This window comes from Microtus pennsylvanicus, chromosome 18 (genome assembly GCF_037038515.1).
Source record: "Microtus pennsylvanicus isolate mMicPen1 chromosome 18, mMicPen1.hap1, whole genome shotgun sequence".
Classification (NCBI taxonomy): domain Eukaryota; kingdom Metazoa; phylum Chordata; class Mammalia; order Rodentia; family Cricetidae; genus Microtus; species Microtus pennsylvanicus.
The window spans coordinates 7,885,642-7,903,804 of record NC_134596.1 but is presented as its reverse complement, the minus strand read 5'-3'; the positions used below and the strand labels follow the sequence as shown (position 1 = coordinate 7,903,804).

Sequence of the window (18,163 nt, the reverse complement as noted above, 5' to 3'; positions counted from 1 at the left end):
TGGCCATAGAAAAGCTGCTAACTGTCTAAGAGGCCGTTGGCATGTATAATAGTAGCCCTTGTGAGCCAGAGTTCAAATCTTGGCTCTTTTCTGTGTGATTATGGGGAGCTCCCTGGCCTCCAGTGAGTTGTCTCCTCATCTAAAACATGAGCAAGTCTTTCCTACCTTGCAGGCTTGTTCTAAGAGGGAATGGGGCTAACTAGATGGCTCCGTGACTAAAGGTGCCTGCCATCAAATTTCATGACCTGAGTTTGATGCCTGGAACCCAGGTGATAAAAAGAGAGATTCAACTGCCATTGTCTTTCGACCTCCATACTTGCACTGTGGCATGTGTGTGTACACACACACACACACACACACACATACACACACACACACACACAAATGTAAAAAACGTAAAAAGATGAGCAGGCATAGTGAAGGCCTTTAATCTTAGTACTTAGAAGGCAGAGGCAGGCAAATCTCTCTGCATTTGGGGACAGCCTGGTCTGCACAATGAGTCCCAGGAGAGTCAAGGCTAGATCGTGAAATGCTGTCTCACATTCTGGGGGCAGAAAAATGTATTCACACACATCTAAAAATGTGTTTAAAGCCCGTAGTACCAACAGCTGCTACTATTCCTGGATCCCTGCCATTAGAATATTGTGTGACAGCTCAGATTGAGAGCCATTGACTCCCTTATGTGTGTGCAGGGGTGGGGGAGGTCATAGAAACGCCCCTATGCTTCTCAGGTTCCTGCCATATTTTCTTTTTAATTTATTTGAGACTGGCTCTTTCACTGGCCTGGCTAGGCTGGCTAGCTCGTGAGCCCCAAGAATCAAGCAGTTCCACATTCCCACTCCTGGGATTCAGAGCAAACACCACCAAGCCTAGGTGGGTTCTGGGAATCCAGCTTATGTCGCCATGATTACATGGTAAGCACTTTATCAGCAGAACTCTCCTCAGCCCGACCCTGCCCCTTTACCTTTGCTTTTTGTTTTTTGAGACAGGGTCTCTCTAACATAGCCACGGATGCCCTGGAACTCGCTATGTAGACCAACCAGTCTGGCTTCAAACTCACATGCCCGACTCAATCAAACCCCCACCCCTTTTTTAACAGGTGGGGAAACTGAGGCCTGTAAAGAGTTAGTCATTGGCTTTGCCAGGGTTACCTGAAATTTGAACAGTGGCATCAAACAAGAGCTACCACTACCAGGTCTTGGGGTTCCTGACACCTACCGGGGTGACAGTTCAGCTCTAGTTTAGCCTTATCACCCTTGTCCTCTGCCCTAATTTCCTCTCCCAGCAAGCAGTGGCCCAGGCGTGACCTTTCTGGGAAGGTTGTGTGCATGAGTAAGCTGTCATTCCCAAAGTGCTGAAAAGCGCTCCCCAGGTGCCAAGCTCTGGCTCTCTGCGGATTTCAACACCTCAGTTGGCATGCTTTCCCAACAGCTGCAAGCTGCATGAGGGCAGCGTGCATGTGTGCATATGTATGTATGCATGGGGAAAGGAAGGGAACAAGGGGCAGAAGAACACAGGTTTCAGGCGTCCTATAGTATAGAGTCTCTGTCCATAAGGCAGCTTGCGCCTTACCCCCAGGTCATGTGGGCCCTTCTGTCCATTGGCTAAAGGACAGCCTGAACAAGGGTAGCTGGCCAGGCCCTGCTCTGAGGCCCCCTTGTGAGCATCAGCGCCCCTGTTGACAAGGGCAGAGATTTGCTCTGTCTGCAGCAAACAGGCAGCAGCAGCTTCTTGTTGTGGATGTCCTAGTGCAGCCTCAGGACGAAACATAGACTTGGGACTCAGACAACCGTGGCTTTGAATCCCAGGCCTTCTGTTCCCTGTGTGGCTGTCAGTTACGGGACCTCTTTAACCAGAGTGCTTCTGTTTCTTCATTGTAAAAAAAGGGGGGGAGGGGTTACTCTTTCCAAGCATTGCTTGAAGAAATAAATGAGGTGGCGATCTTGCCATGTAACTATTTCAATAACTATTTCACTCTCTCCCAAACCCTATGGCTTCCAGTGGTTTGCAGAGTGTGGGTTCTGGAGATTTGGTTTTCACTGTTGGAAGCATCAGAAAAACAGATAAAGAGACAATGCTAGAAACAATTCCTGTTCTGAAAAAATAAACCGCAGCTGCTCTGCCTCCCTGAAGTGAGGTGAGTCTCAGTCACCTCAGGCATTAGGGCCTAAGGCAGCAGTTGGTGGAGGATGGGAATATTAGCATTTGACACTCTGGTGTAAGAATAGTGGGGGAACCTTGAATTGATTCCCTCGGTAAAAAAGCCCCTAGCCTGGCCGCACACCCTTTTATGAATGGAGTCAGGCAAAAGGCCAGGAAGGAGTGGGCAGATGCATCTGGGGCTCCAAAGAGGGAAGTGGAATGTTTTCAGTGCTCTGTCTGACCTGTGGGTGAATCCACCAGCAGAATGTTTATAAAGAGGGTCCTTCATATACACGCAGACACATGCACACGCACATACACACACATGCATGACGCACGCACTCATGCACACACACAGAGCCTCTTTTCTCTGTCTGGATCACTCTGGATATATCTTAAGTCTGAGGATACAGATGGCTTCCCCAGAATGTTAAATGATGCCCCCAGCCCCTCTCAGAAAGCCAGGGATCTCCAGGTCCAGGGCCTAAAGCCCAGTGCAATAGCTTATACTTGTAATCTCAGCACTTGAGAAGCTGAGGCAGGGGGATCACCACAAGTTTAAGTCCAGCCTGGGCTACCAAAGTGAGTTCCAGCTTGTCTCAAAAAAAATGTTAATTGGTATTCAACTTGTGGTCTCCACAGGGAAATTTCCACGCACTCAGAACACACTCTGGTTGATTAAGGCAAGGAAAGAGCTGGGCTTGAAGGTGATGTGCTCGGGAATGTGTTGGCTGTGGTGGTAACAGGGCTGAAAACACAGCGCATTTAATCCTTCTTGAGACTCTAAGAGGGAGGTGCTGTTATCAACCTCACTCTACGGACGGAGAAACCTCAGGCACAGAGGAATTTAGTAACTTGTCCAAGGTTAAGCTGTGACTTCGAGGCAGGGCCCAACCCTGTCTAACAAAACTCCCAGCGTAAAACCCTCCTCTGTGGACGGTCCTTGTTGAATCTCCCCTCCACACCCTAGGGAGTACACCTCACGGATGGTATAGTGAGAACCAAGGCTCAGAGTCGGCACATCCAAACCTAGAGTTCTTTTTGGTGCTGTGATAAAACACTCTAACCAAAAGCCACTAAGGGAGGAAAAGGCCTATTTCCTCTTACACTTCAAGGTTAATAGTCCGGTACTCAGAGAAATTGGGGCAGTCCCTCAAAGCAGGCACCTGAAGCAAAAACCACAGAGGAAAACCACTTTCCTGCTTTGCTTCCTGGCTCCTTCTGCTTGCTTTTGTATTCTAGGACCACGTGCATATATAAACTGCCTGTAGAGGCCGTGCCTTCTTATAGCAAGAGCTAATGCTGTGCCCAAGTTGAGAGCCCCAGAGAGACACAAACGAAATCCAATCAAGTCCTATCAATAAAATGCCCCACAGGCTATTCGGAGCTGGGGAACCCTTCAGTCGCTTCTTCTCAGGTGACTGTAAGTTGGGTCAAGTTGACAACAAGAACTAACTGTTCATAGGCCGAGATCACTCCACCGGCTGAACGCCTATGCGCACTTGTGTGACTTGCACTCCCCTAGATGATTTCCAGAGAGGTCCTCCAGACTCTGACATAGCCCTTAACCCCATAGGTAAGGGGCTAGGTTCCAAGCTGTCTTCCCTTTCCTGTGCAAATCTCCACCCACCCCCATCATACTGCCTTCCTGTCTCTGCCTTTCACATCTTACCCTGTTTGTCATTTCTATAGGGAGGTCTCAGCTGCTTCCATGGTCAGAGGGGTCTGGGACCTTTATCTACCGAAAAATATTTCCCTTACTTAGCGATTACACGGTCACTCATATGTTCATGCAATTTCTGTCGAATTTCCCTGCGTGTGAACTCCTGTGGAAAGAGCTTTGTGGGACTGGAAAAGAAGGCTTACTTGCTATTCTTGTAGAGGACATGGGTTCCGTTCCCAATACCCACAAAGCAGCTCATAACCATCCACAAATCCAGTTCCAGGGCATCTGATGCCCCCTTCTGACTTCCCCGGGCACAAGGGTTGCACATGGCACACTTAGACACAAGCAAAACATATACACACATAAAATAAATAAAAGAACTTTTGTTTTGCTGCATTATTATGTGAACTAGCAAGGTGCCTAGATTTGCTAGCACTAAACTGTCATTTGAACTAATGGATCTGTAAGTTTCTAGATTCATTCCTGGCTGTCATTCTCATCATCCCAAACTCTTGTGAAAACTTCACTAAACAATGGCATTTGTCCCCATTTTATTGATGAAGAAACTGAGGACCACAGAAGTGAGGTGACCTCGATCAAGCAGTGAGAGGTGAAGTCAGGGTTCCCCCGAAGCCCTGCCTGACACCAACATTTTGTGTTTACTTTCTTCACTCAGAAGGTAAGAGAGGTTGTAAGGGGCTCTGCTAGGTCTCTGCAGGAGGAGCCCAGAAAAGACCAAAAGTCAGGGCAAAGGATCCCAGTAAGGCGGATGCAGAAAGGGCTATGGAGAGCTTCTCTCACCTCTTCAGTAACTCCTCAGAAGTGCCTCACTAGTCGGACGTGCCTCTCCACTCCCTTCTTTCCTCAGTACTTGAGGATGGAACCTGGCAGGCAGGAGACTGTGGGAAGTCGTTTCCCATTCCTGGTTTGCAAAGAAGATCTTTGGAGGCCGGCTGGTGGTGCTTGCTAGTCTGCGGCACAGCCTCAGGGAAGCCAACTGCCAGACTGCCTGGGGGAGAAAACTCGGACCAACTCGTCTGTGAACGTCTAACATTCTTGTGCCACGTGGAGCTGTAAGAACACTGCCAGACAAGTATTTTGGAAAATAATGTAACAGTATCTCGCCCACCCTGGTTTGGGAAACAATGTCTTTCTTAGCCAAAATATAAAAGGCAATCCTTGTATGTTTGTCCTTTCTCACCATCAAGCTCCAGGGTTTTATTTGCCTTGCATTTGGGAAGGGAGCGGAAATCAACGCAGCTGGTTATGATCTTGCCTCTTCACACAGCTTGAGATGATCTCGGAGCGCAAAGATCCTCATGGGTGTCTCTGTTTTGTTGACAACTGTTAGCCCAGCCTGGAGCTTGGCCAAGGGCGATGGTAATGGATTCCTTTCCGCACATGCCCTGGTTATCTTTGGCATTCTGGGCTCACCATCCTTGCTGTCTCTCTCTTTCTTCTGTGGCCAGCATCCTTGATGTCACAGACAATTATTTCTAGAGTGACTAGAATTATTTCTAGTGCCTCTCTGTTCGAGGGTAACCCTGGAACTTCTGAAGTGAACAAGGCCGTTGAGGCCCAGGCTTGATGGTGCCTATATGTACCAGCACTGGGGATGGCTGGGTGAGGAAGGAGCTGGCTGGGAGTCAGCTTGGACTTTATTGTGAGACTTTGTTTCAAGAATAAAGCTTAGGAGGAAGAAGAGGGAGAGGATAAAGGGAAGAGGGGAGAAAGAAAAGGAAAAATGGTTCCGAGAACCACCTTCAGGCAAGGCTTCCAGAATAAGTCTCTCTGTGTCTTACAGAGACCTTATCAGTGACCTTGGTACATGGACAACTGCCACAGTGCTTTTGTTGGTTTGGCCAGTTTGAGTTGGGAAAGCAGCTCCCTGAAAAGGCAGAAGGCAGACACAAAGCGAGCTGTGTACTCACCACCAAGGCCAGCACTGGCACAGCAGCTGGTTTAGATAGGGCTTACTGAGAGTTCCTTAGATAAATGAAAGTTTCAAACAAACGCATTTGAAAAACACAGACAATCCCTCTGAAGAGTGCTTGAAAGTCACCCCGTAATTCAGACTTTGGAAGAACGATATGGATAATAAATACATACGCTAACTCACATCGCAGAAGGAAGCTCTTTACAGAGGATAGGTGTAACCGCCCCCCTCCTCTCCCCTCTCTTTATACAATCATGGCCACATGTACAATCAGACAGTTTAGGCAAATCTGAACACTTCAGGAAACTATTTGGTGCATTAAGTAAGCTAATAGAATATAAATAACAAGAGGAGAACCAGGATTTCCAATAAAGGAGGGAATCAAAAGGTGCTCTGAGTTCTTAGCAGTTACATCCAGCAGGGACCTTTTCGCACCAGCAGACCCTTCTATCAGCGTGGATCCCCCCAGAGTTAACTTACTGAGTTGTCTTTGAGTCCTGTTACCTCTGCTCCCTTCCCTCCCTGGAGGTCACACACTGGCTATCAGAGGGTAGGCACACAGGCTTCGAGGAGGGCAGCAGTAACCAGAAATGAGTGTGGTCAATGGGGTGGAGGAGGAGTGGAGCCTGAGGGCCTCCCGAGCTTTGAGCACCCAGCCACTGCAGGCTGTGGGGTGTCCCGCATGGGCTACTTGTGGCTGAGTGTCTTCTCTCCAGTAGCAAATCTAATCAGGAAGTAACAGAAACCCTGGAGCTTTTCAGATTGGCTTTTAATGCTAATTAAAATTATCTTGCTTCAGTACCACTCCCCCCAATTGCAAATGCCACGAGAATAAAGCCTTTGCAGCGTCTTCCTCTCTTTTAATAGCTTATATTAATTGCACGAAATGATGGATTTCACGGTGACATTTTCATTCATGTGCAGCACTAGTGGCTGTCCTCATTGCTGTGGCCTGCAGAAAACCAACTTCAAGAGGAAGAGTTTACGTAGACCCACAGTTGAAGGGCATAGTCCACCGTGGCAGCAAAGACACAGGAGCCAAAGAGCAGGCAGCTGGGCACATTGTGTGTGAGGTCGGGAAGTTGAGAGAGCAATGGGTGCTGGTACTCAGCTCACTTTCTCCTTCTTACACAGTCCAGGGCTCCAGCTCACACAATGGTTTAGCCCACATTTAGGATGGGTCATTCCACTTCAACTAACTTAGTCTGGAAAACCCTTCACAGACACGCCAAGACATTCATCTCCAAGATTAACTCTTGGAGATAATTATATAAATAATAAATTCTCAATTCCATCAAGTTAGCGATCTATATAAACCTTCACAAGAATACAATGTGCTTTGCTCACACGTATGCTCCAGCCCCATTTCCATCTCTATTTTGCTCTTTTGCCTTTGATGGGACTGGAAACTGAACCCAGGACCTTGTGCATGTTAGCAAGGACCCAACCCTTGAGCTACATGTATGCCTGGTTCATCAGCCACCTTTACAGCAGCACTTCCCAGTGTGTCTCACATCATGCCACCGCCTGGGCCACACTACTGAGTGGCTGCCTTCCTTGGTGCACAGTTCTATCCGGCAGCTTTGGTTTTTCTTAACTCTCATATTGAGAGTAAGGACCAGTTTGTTCCAAGTCACTTGAGGGCTTGTTTCAAATGTAGATGCCCAGAGTCCGAATTCTAGGCATGCTTGAAGGACATAAGGTCTTTAACACTCTCCCAGTAACTGTCAAGCTTCATGGTTAAAGAGTCTGGGTCCATTGAATAGCAGCAAGAAGCTCTGTCTCAGAGACTGAGCAACTCTCAAATGCCCCCTTGATTGCTGTTAACTTTAGACCTCTGCCCTTGGGCTGGAGAGGCAGCTTAACAGTTAAGAGTACTATCCACTCTTCTAGAGGAGTCCAGTTCAATTCACAGCATCCACATAGTGGCAGATTCCTTAAAGTTCATGGGATCTGACAACCTCTTCTGACTCCCGTGAGCATCGGGCACACCTGCAAGCAAATCACCCAGATACAAAAAATAAAATTATGGTGTAGGAGGTCCTTCTGTATTTGCGTTGCTTTCATTGGTTGAATAAAGAAACTGCCTTGACCTTTTGATAGGGCAGCCCTTAGGTGGGCGGAGTAGACAGAACAGAATTCTGGGAAGTGTGGCAGACGCCATGAATCTCCGGCCTGAGACAGGCGTAGGTTAGAATCTTGCCAGTAAGCCACAGTCACATGGTGATACACAGATTTAATAGAAATGGGTTAATCAAGATGTGAGAGTTAGCCAATAAGAGGCTAGAACTAAATGGCCAGGCAGTGTTTAAATGAATACAATTTCTGTGTGGTTTATTTGGGGGTTAAGCTAGCGGGCAGCGGGACGCTGCCTGCTCTTCATACTACAAAATTAAGTAAAATTAAAAATAATAAGGCCTGTACAACCTGTGTGGTTCCTTGGCCTCCTAGTCTGCTGTCTCAGCAGCTGCAGGGTGCTATGGGAATTGTTCACTGTATGAGAGTGTCATGGGGACTCACTAGAAGCAGGGAGCTGTGGCATGACTTTACTGTCATTATCCCATGGTTGTCCCTCCTTGGATAGATTTCAGTCCACTTAGCTATCTATGGTATCTTAGGGGAGATACTAGATGCTCTCTGGGCCCTTTTCTGCTTCTATGAATGAAAATGACAAAAACCATTCATCCAATGAGGATATTGGGAAAATCAGAGGTAATGTGTGTATGGTGCTGACCTTGGTCCCCTACATAGAGTAAGAAAGGTTCACAGATGGTACTTCGTATCAATGTCAGCATCACTGATTGGGCCACACAGATTGTACTTCTTACCAGTGTCGGCATCACTGACTGGGCCTCTCTGGTAGTAGAGACTGATGTGTGGGAAGAATGGGTACTATAGAAGGGACAATTTATTAGAAGACCAGTTTGAAGGTCGGCAGTGTGACTCAACTGGTCTAGTGCTTACCTAGGATTCATGAAGTCCTGGATTTGATTCCCAGTATTACATGAAAATTGGTCGTGATGACGCACCCCTGTTTTCCAGTACTTTGGAGGTGGAGGCAGGAAGATCAGAAGTTCAAGGTCACTCTCAACTATACGGGGGAGTTCAAAGCCAACCTGGGCTGCAAGAGACCTTATCTCAACAAAAATAACAACAGCAGACAAAAGCAAACAAACAAAAACCAAATAAATAAACAACAAAAAAGAAGTTTGAAACTGAATGAAATAGGCTCTCCTTTGATGATATGTATATATACATGTATATATATGTATATATACATATTTTTCCCCCTTATCTCTAAGAGGGATTGTGAAAAAACAGTTGGAGAATTAAAACTTAGAAAGCAACAAAAACGCTTGCAGGTGGGATCAGCCTAGGTCTGGACAGATTAGACGATTTGTTTTTCACCTTTGCTTCCTGAGGGTAGAGACCCTGGATGTGCGGCCTTGAGTGCAGCCTCAGCAACAGCCTGCCGCGTGGGTAGTCTCTTCTTTACCTCCTTGTCCTTTCACACAGCTACCGCTCACCCCTCATCCCAGCCCCTGTCGAAAGGCAGATCCCCGTGATAATCCTGCCCTAAGACCAACAGGAAACTTAACCCCAGCTCAGGAGTGAGGAGCAAGTGGGTGGGGAGCAAGCCCAGGTTCATATCCTTGACTTATCCCTGATTCTGAATTCCTGTCCCCATTAGAACCAGGCTGTTCTTGGGTCTGTTTCTTTTTCCCATTCTCGTCCTTCTGCTGCTAAACAAACCCAGACTCAACATATGGATCTTTGTTTATAGTTCTCTTTAATTCCCTTTAAACTGGCTTACAAAATAATAGCTTTCCTGATGGCGTTCACATATACATGGGGTATAGTTCCCTTCGACTGAAGGAAAGATGTGGTCACTCAGAGTCACAGCTCTGTACAAAGCTTCACTTTGTGGTGGGGTGGGGACAAGTGTCCCCCAAAGGATGTGAGTCGCAGGCTTCATCCCCAGCCTGTGTCACCACTGAGAGGGCACAGACTCTCAGAGGTGTGGCCTGTTAGAACGGAGTAAGATCACTGAGAAGGCTGGGACCTTATCCTCTTCTCTGTCATTGCTTCTTGGCCACTCTGACCAACCTTGGCCCTCAACACTCTGTGTGATGATGTTCTGTGCTACCTGGAACACAAATTAACAGGACCAAAACACCACTGATGGAATCATTCAAAACCATGAGCTTGAACAAACCTTTTTTTCAAGTTGCCCTTTCTCAGCTCACAAAGGAGTCTGCACTTGGCTCTGGCTTACAGGGTCCCTTCATGTCAGGGAACAGAATAGTTCTTACTCGGGAGTCACAAGACAATGGCTTGACCCCTGCATTTGGGGCCTGCTCTTCAGATGACAAGACACTCAAAAGTCACTGAGGCCATGCATCCAGAGGCTCACTCTTGGGCAGCCTAGATCCAGCAAGTGTGAGCTCTCAGACTCTTGTGGTTTACCAGTGCCATTGTCAGGGAGGAAGTGATATGTGGCTCATGTTCCCATAGATGGCACTTCTCCACTTACAGGGGCAACATAGCCAGTCTAAGTTCTGAGTAAGACATGTTTTCCATGGCGTTTACACTACTTGTTATTTATTTTTAGCCACTGTTTCATTGCATGTGAACTTTGTTGCACCAAAGTTCAACCTGGGGAACCAGTGATTTTATTTGACTTACTGAGGGATCATGTGTATGGTTATGGGTGGGAGCATCAAGACCTTCGAGCAGTGGAGCTGGAGAGATGGCACAGAGTTTAAGAGCACTGAGTATCTTCCAAAGGACCCAGGTTCAATTCCCAGCCCACATGGCAGCACACAACTGTCTATAGTTCCAGTTCCTGGGAATCTGACACCCTCACACAGACATAGATGCAGGCAGAACACTAATGTACATATAATAAAAGTAAATAAATCATTTTTTAAAAGACCTTCAAGCAGCTGCCACTGGACCCAGTGCATGGTTGTGCAGATGGAGCCTCTTCCCTTTCCCAGCTCACATGCTCTACCTCCCTCTCCAAGATCCCCGAGACCATGTGCAAAACTGCAAAGCTGCAGATGACAGGCTGGGAGGCGTGGCTGAATACTCAGGAAGGTCCAGTGACTCTCCCTACCCCAGCCCCTTCCGTGAGGGAATGTCAACAGTTAACAAGCCCAGCTGTGATGATCTAGAGCAAACAGATACAGCTGGTCTTACAAAGCCGGCCACAGTACTAGGAGAGCACTGTCTACCCGTAGATAGGCAGGGTTCTGAAGGTCTGAGTCTCCATGATCTAGGATGGGTGAGCTCTTCACTCAGCTACTACTGAGAGTGAGCATTTGTGCCATTCCTGGGATATGTGTCCTGAACTGACAATTTAGGCCTTAGGAAAGTAGGGACAAATATGTTGTTGTTGTTGTTGTTGTTTTAAAGTCCCAAATAGACTTACAAATGTTTTGCTTTTCGTATTTCTTTAGAGCATTGCAATTGTCTTTCTCCTTTACAGCCGAGAGTCTGCAGGGGACAGCTGACTCTCTTTGCATCCCCTCCCTGCCATAGGCTGAAGTTTAAGATGTTTTTGGCTCCTTACAGTGCAGTCTTCTTGGGAGGTCAGACAGATGGGGTCTGTAACTATATGAATGATGGGTTGATGGGGCTGGTCACTTATAGGTCAGCACTGTAGCCCTGTACCCACTTAGCTAACCAGCAGTGACTGATGTTGAGGATCAAGAGGGAGGGGTAAGTTGGTGGCTTCCTGATTGGAGGACAGCTCTTGCCCCTAGAGGACATCCAGTGGTCCTGAGTGCTTTGGTGGTAGGTTTCAAACTGGCCTATGGCTGACATTTGGGCAATTTTGAAAGTTTATAGTAGGAGAGCAAAAAGAAAGTGTTGTCAATGTTGGGATTAAAACAGGGCCTGTTTCAGTTTTGCATCTTTGTCTATACTGCGTGTCAAGTGGACAAATGTTCTTTAAAATTATGGGATGTTCTTTCCAGAACAGCTTGTTGTTCTCTGAACTACCGACTCTTCAGGCTACCAGTGCTTGCTAACTGCATTGATTTAAAGTTACCTTTTCTCATGCTAACATAAGTGTGCCGCGTAGAAGCAGAATACTTACAGAGTAATCTGGTTTCAATAGGAAATTAATTGTAATTGTAATTACCTCATTTGGGCCTCCCATTCACAATTTTTCTCCCTTGCCTAATTGGTAAGATATTTTACTTTAGGTAGGAAAAATAAAAGAGAGGAAAAAACGGGGAAGAAACTGCAAGAAAAAACAACTGAAATTATTAAAGGGGTGAGGAAGCCGAGGAAGACATTGGGAAGCTTACAGGAAGACGTGGGTGGCTTCCGTTATCTGAGACCTCATCAGACTTCAGTCTTAGAGATAACGTGCAGGTAAGGCGAATAGTGAGCCTCTGCTTACCAAACAATAACATTATGGGTGGTTTGGAGTGTGGGAGTGCACAAGTGTGTGCAGAAGTGTGTGTCTGTGCGTGTGTGTATGTGCAGAAGTTAAAACACACACACACACACTTTTTTTTTTAAACACATGCAGGAACTTAGGTCTTGTGCTTGCAGAGCACTTTGCTTATTGAGTGATCCCCTTAGTCTGCAAGTGCTTTTAATTCAAAGCAAAGAATGTACTGGGTTTTATATTGTACATATTTGACTGTCTCTGAGCAGCCCCCCCCCAATGGCTTTGGTGGCAATTTTGATTTAACTGGGAATTCACTTTTTGCTTTATTGGCAAATACACATTGTAGACGTCACTACTTTCATTTCCGTGTCCTTGGCACACTTTGCCAATGGACCGGGCTGCTGTCTCCTGCTAGCTGGATGCACCCTGAGGCTTTTCAGGGCAGTGTTACAAAAACCACTTCACTTTGGCTGGGTCTTGAGCTGCTACACCCCTGTTGACAGTGGCCTAACCTTACAGCCTGCAGTGTGGATCTCCAGACTCTTAGCAGGGATAGCCATCACCTGGGAATCATTTGGAAGCCAGACTCCCAGCCTCTTGGAAACCTGTTGAATTGGAATCTGTGATTCTTTTGTATATGAAGGCTTGGGGTGGGGGGCAGAAGTGCACTGAATGCACACTTCCTTTGCCTAGGATTCTCAGCTTTAGTGCTCATCAAAATCCCCTTGTTAAGAATGTGTTAAAACATAGATTGCCGGTCCCCCATTCCCTACTCTGGGAGTGTTCACTCTGTAGGAAGGGGTGGGGTGGAGTATTTCAGAGTTAGAGGATTTTTTCTGCCATTGCTCTGGAGACTTTGGACACTCACTGCATTTGAGCTCTGGGGATTTTTGGGGGGTAGTCCCACAATCCTTATCAGCTGATAATGGCAATGTCTTTCTACAACTCTTCATACATCTGTGAGAACTGGAGTTCAAGGCGGAATGTAGCATAAGCCCTTTTCCTTTTGGCATATTCCTGCTAAAAGGCAATTTCACCATGCACTCATTCAGTAACAATTTGGGTAGCATTCTGTTCAGTTCTGACAGAATCTCATCAAAGTCAAAAATATGCTTCTTCAAAACATTTATTCCTGAAACAATAAATAAGTTGAATAAAGCAAGACACGAGCATAGGAGGTCATTCAGATGGGCGAGGTCAGAGTGCGCCATGCCAGGGACCCACTTGTGATTTAATTTCAGAGAGCAGGACTAAGCGCTAAAACAGGTCATGTGCATCTCCCTCCAGCGAGGGTAAAAAGTCCCAGCAAACAGAACGGATGGGGGTGGACAGTACCATCTCACCTCTCTTTGAGGCTGTTTTGAAACTGAACTTTGACTTTGGTCTGGGGTCTTGGTTTAAGCTACTATAGCAAAAATGCTGTAGACAGGACAGCTTAAACGACAAACATCTATTTCTCCTAGGCCTAGAGGCTGGTGGTCTAAGGCCAGGCTGTAGCCATGGTCAAATTCTTGTCAAGGGTTGCCATCTCACTATCAGAAGCTATCATCTATCTTCATCCCATCTCCTAGAGCCTGGGCATTGATCCCTTTGTGAGGATTCCTTGGTCAAGTACTCACTACCTCCCAAAGGCTCCACTGCTTGATACAAATCCAGAACTAGGGTGCTTATTTACAGTGCCACTGAAATCAGATTCTTGCAGATGATAAACAAGCAAGCTGTCTACCACTGAGTGACATCTCCAACCCTTTCTTACTTTTATTTGGACACAAGAGTCTCATAACTTGGGATCCTCCTGCCTCAGTAGTAGCAGAAATTGTAGGTTTGCACCACCATTCCTGGTCACGTTAGAATTTTGCCAGGGATGGATGTAGTCAATAGCATCAGAATAATTGAAAATTAACTCTGTGGATGTTGTAGATCAAGCTATAGGGTAGGAACAAAGTGACAACTTGTATCCTAGACTTAGAAAAAAAGTGGCTTATAGAGATGATGGTGGGGCATGCTGGCAGGCACAGAAATAACAGCGACAGTCTTTTCTGGTCCACTATACTAGCAGGCACTATCTCATTTAGCCGGGACAGAGTTTTTTGAGAAATGTACTCAAACCTCCACCTGATTGCATGAGACACCGGCAGTTTTAGAAGGTCTGTAAAGGTGGAGAAACTTCCCAATTCAAATCCAAACCAGTCTCCAGATGGGCCTCACCCACAATCAGCCCCAAAGCAGCCTGCCTGGACCATCTATCTATTTTCCCTTCAGCCCTCACACTCTGTCGGATGGGAAGGAATCCTCCAGCTATTCCAAGTGGAGGAATCTGTGATCTTGGCAAGTCCCAGGAGCAACCAGGCAGGCAGGCCTGCATGAAACCACGAAACCGGGGCAGGATTGGCCTCAGCCTGCCCGGGTCACCAAGCCACTCTAATTACAGTCTGTGGTAGGTGGCGGGAGGAGCTGTCTTGGGGCGCGAAGCTTCCCCGGCCATTGTATCAGCCTATAAATACTTCAAATACTTAAGTGCAATGTGCAACCTTTGAATATCCCAGAGGAAGCTGTTGGGAGGCCCCTGAGCCTGCCCGGAAAGGAGAAATGACTGGAGTGTCCTTCAGGCAGGGGACAAGGCGACCTGCCCTGTCAATCCCGCTGAAGGTGCAGGGAGGCTGGGGCGTGCCTCCGGAACCCGCGAACCGTTGAGATGACCCAAGCCATTTTGAAAAAGAAAAACCGATTTCCCCTACACATGTCGGGGCTGAAGGGGGCGGGGAAAGGCGGGAATCTGTGTTCCAACGGCGTTTTCGGGCGGCTCCGGGGACGCGGGGGTGGCGGCCCGCAGGGAGGCGCGCGCCGGGGCCGTGCCGCAGAGCGGCCACCAGCTCGCTTTGTACTTGCGGCCAAGCGCGGCCCCAGAGTTTCGGTGGCGGCCCCGGGAGTTGAAGCTACGCCCCCTTGCAGTGCGAGTCGCGACCGCAGATTGGTCCGCCACGAACCAATGGGCGCGCGGGAACGGCCCGGGCTGTCAGCGCGCGCCGCAGCCGATCCTCCCCTGCGTCCAGCCCTGCAGCCCGCGCTGCCTTCCCGGGAGCTCAGCGCCTCACAGCGCGGCGCAAACAGCCGGGCCAACTGCGCGTCCCGGTGCCCGCGCCCCGCCGCCACAGCCACCGCCACCGCCGTGCTGCTCTCGAGCGCACGGAGCATGGGCAGATCCGCAGGCGCTCAGGTGCCGCATGTTCCAGGGGCTTGTGAACAGCGGTGATCTGCTGTCACGCCCAGACAAGACCTTTCCGTGGAGACCGCAGAGCGACAGCTTCGGCGCGGGTGACAGACACTGCGGCGTGCTTGCAGGGTGACAGCCGCCTCGCGGTTGAGACCTCCTGCGCTCCGTGCGCTCTCAGTCTCCCCATCCTCTGCTCATTTGCTCCGCAGTTCACACCCTCAGCCTCCGGAGCGCGACGTGTGCGTCCCTAGTCTGTGTCTTTTCCTAAGGAGCCTCCTCACTTCGGAGATGCAATGACAAGTTAATATGGGCGTCCACGCTTCGGTTTCCCAGGAAAAGAATTGCCAGAGGCGGCCATCCCTGAGCTTCTGAGCAGGCCGCCCGCTGCGACATCCGCGCAGGTGGGACCCGCTGAGGGCAGTGACCAATCCGCCACCCCGCCGGCGCGCTCGCAGAATTTCACCAGCTCCCCAACCTGGGGATTTTGCTCTTATTTTTTTCCCTCTACTGTTGGTGGGCGCCTCGTGGGCCGAGGCCCGGCGCCTACTCGGCTGCCCGCGCTGCCTTTAGCGGTCGCCTCCGCAGCCGCTGCCAGGGACGTGCTGGGAAAGCCTAAGCCCCGGGAGAAGATGCCGGCCATCCTGGTAGCCTCCAAAATGAAGTCGGGACTGCCCAAACCCGTGCACAGCGCCGCGCCCATCCTGCACGTGCCCCCGGCCCGGACTGGTCCTCAGCCCTGCTACCTTAAGTTGGGAAGCAAGGTGGAGGTGAGCAAGACAGCCTACACCAGCCAGATCCCCCTGAAATCACAGGGACTGCAGGAGCCGACAGGGGAGGGGCTCCCATTGCGGAAAAGCAGCTCTTTGGAGAACGGGTTCGATACCCAGGTGAGAGGTGCTGTGTATTCCTGGCCACTGTTGGGGGTGGTGGTGATGATGGGTGATCTTTCACCGGGGAGGGCCACGGCTGCTTGGAGGAGAGGCTACCATAACGTAGTCGGAAAGAAAAAACATACCCCTTTAGCTGGCAGATTGGAAGGATACACTGGTCAGTGGGTGTGGCCAGGGTGCCAGAGGTTCGCCCAAGGAGCTCTGCAAAGCTAAGGGGTGCTGGTAGCCGGCGGCTTCTTTGGGCTTGGAGCAGGTGTAGAGGTGGTCTCAAAAAGCACATGCTGACATTGGAAATGTTAGGGCCTGAATGCTGAGTGCTTGACTCCAATGAGAGGGTATCTGCTGCTGTGATGTGTGTCTGTGTCAGTTCCTCGTGTTGTAACCCATAAAAAGGGTGGTCTCATGTCCCTTTAGGCTGGATACCACCTGGCCCAGCTATGAGATCCAGGATAAGGGTGGTTGCTCAGAACCTGCCCTCCTCCTGGCTTGAAGAAGGTTTGTTCCTGTCCATCTGTAGGGAGAAAGGAGCTGGCCAGGTGCTTCTGACTGCTAGCTTGCTGGAGCAGCCAGGGAGTGGGCTTGCCTTTGCCATAGGGATGGCTTGGCTGTCTCAGAATGGCTGCCGAAGCTAAGCCCCTCCTTCCTGGGTAATCTATGCTGCCAGTATTGGTGGCTCTGGTGATTAGGGAGACGTTGGTGAGGGTGAGAGAATGCCTGGAAGAGGACCGGCCACTTCTACCTTTCCGGGCAGGGGAGGCATCCCCCTACTGGGCTGGGTGACAGGCCCTGGCCAGGCAATCTCTTTTAAGGAAATCCTTAAGGGCCAATCAGTTTCTCTTGGCCTTGTGCCTTCCTCCTCTTCTGGCAAGAGGGAGCAGGGGCATGCTGTATTTTCTTGGCTGCCAGTCAGCAGGGACTTTTAGGGACAGGCCGACCTGACGGATGTGACTGTCCCCGTGAGGGGAGGAGAGGCCTCGGAAAGCCAGAGAGGGAGGCCGTTTGGGGTTGGTGTGGGAGAAGTGGCAGCCGACCAGCTGACCTTTTGGGCACCTACTTCTCTGCTCACCGTCTCTTCCTTCTGTAGCTTTCTCTGATCGCACTTAACGCTCGACACATTCCGAGCTTTCTGCTGGAGGATCTGGAGCTAGGAGCTGGTTGGAGACAGACTGTTGGAACGCAGAGTCAGAGAAAGCCCTCCCCACACAGACTCCCACACCAGGCCCATCAGCATGTCCCACTTGATGCCGCACTTGCTAAACATTTTTGGAAGCTGTCAGCTCTGACTGATGGTGTGTGGGAGGAAGGCAAGATCTCCTCCAGTGCTCCTGGGCCCTGGCTCTGCTAGGCTGTGTGCTCTGCTCTTTCTTAGAGCTTCAGAACCTAGACAGAGGGCTGTGAAGTGAGGGTGAGTCCCGGGTGCCTCCTTCATCAGTGGGGGTGGAGTGAGTGGACAGTGACTGAGAAGGTGACCCATGCCCTCGAGCCTGATGATGAGCACCCTAGGAATGAGCGGGAAGGCAGATGCTGGGCTCATTCATAGCCAGACTGCTGCCTGTTATCGCCCATTTGACAAACACTGTCAGTGGATTGCAGTGGGCAGGCTCTGGGAAGGCAATTCACCATTTAAAAAAATTACTCTTGGACTTCTCCGTGAAGGGCTAACTTGGCTCTGTTCCCCAGAGGCGCTGCTTCCCTTCTGTCCCCACTGTCCCCACCACCCCACATTCCACCTCTCTTGCTCTCCATGGGTCCTCTGCATCACGAGGGTGATCTGGATAGATGGCTCAGGAGCTGGCCACCTTCCAAAGGACAGTTCTGGTTTCCCAGACGGCCCCTCCTTGCCAGCCCCTAGGTCTCCTAGGGGCTCTTCTAGGTAACAGGCACTCATGGCCCCACCCTGACATCAAAG

At 49.4% G+C, this 18,163-nt stretch overlaps 1 protein-coding gene across 12 annotated transcripts in view; it reads left to right on the top strand.

Moving 5' to 3' along the window:
• Nav2 (neuron navigator 2) overlaps positions 1-18,163 on the top strand; it is a 615,193-nt gene that overhangs the window by 262,153 nt on the left and 334,877 nt on the right. For 9 of the 12 annotated variants that reach the window (XM_075953176.1, XM_075953175.1, XM_075953173.1 and 6 more), the window contains exon 1: positions 15,257-16,251. The exons of 1 other annotated variant lie outside the window; for it this stretch is intronic. In XM_075953176.1, the coding sequence (XP_075809291.1) occupies positions 15,994-16,251 (258 nt within the window). In that variant the 5' untranslated portion in view covers positions 15,257-15,993. Of the gene's footprint in view, positions 1-15,251; positions 16,252-18,163 lie in introns of those variants that run through there. 2 more of the 12 variants (XR_012908349.1, XM_075953180.1) reach the window with 2 other exon arrangements.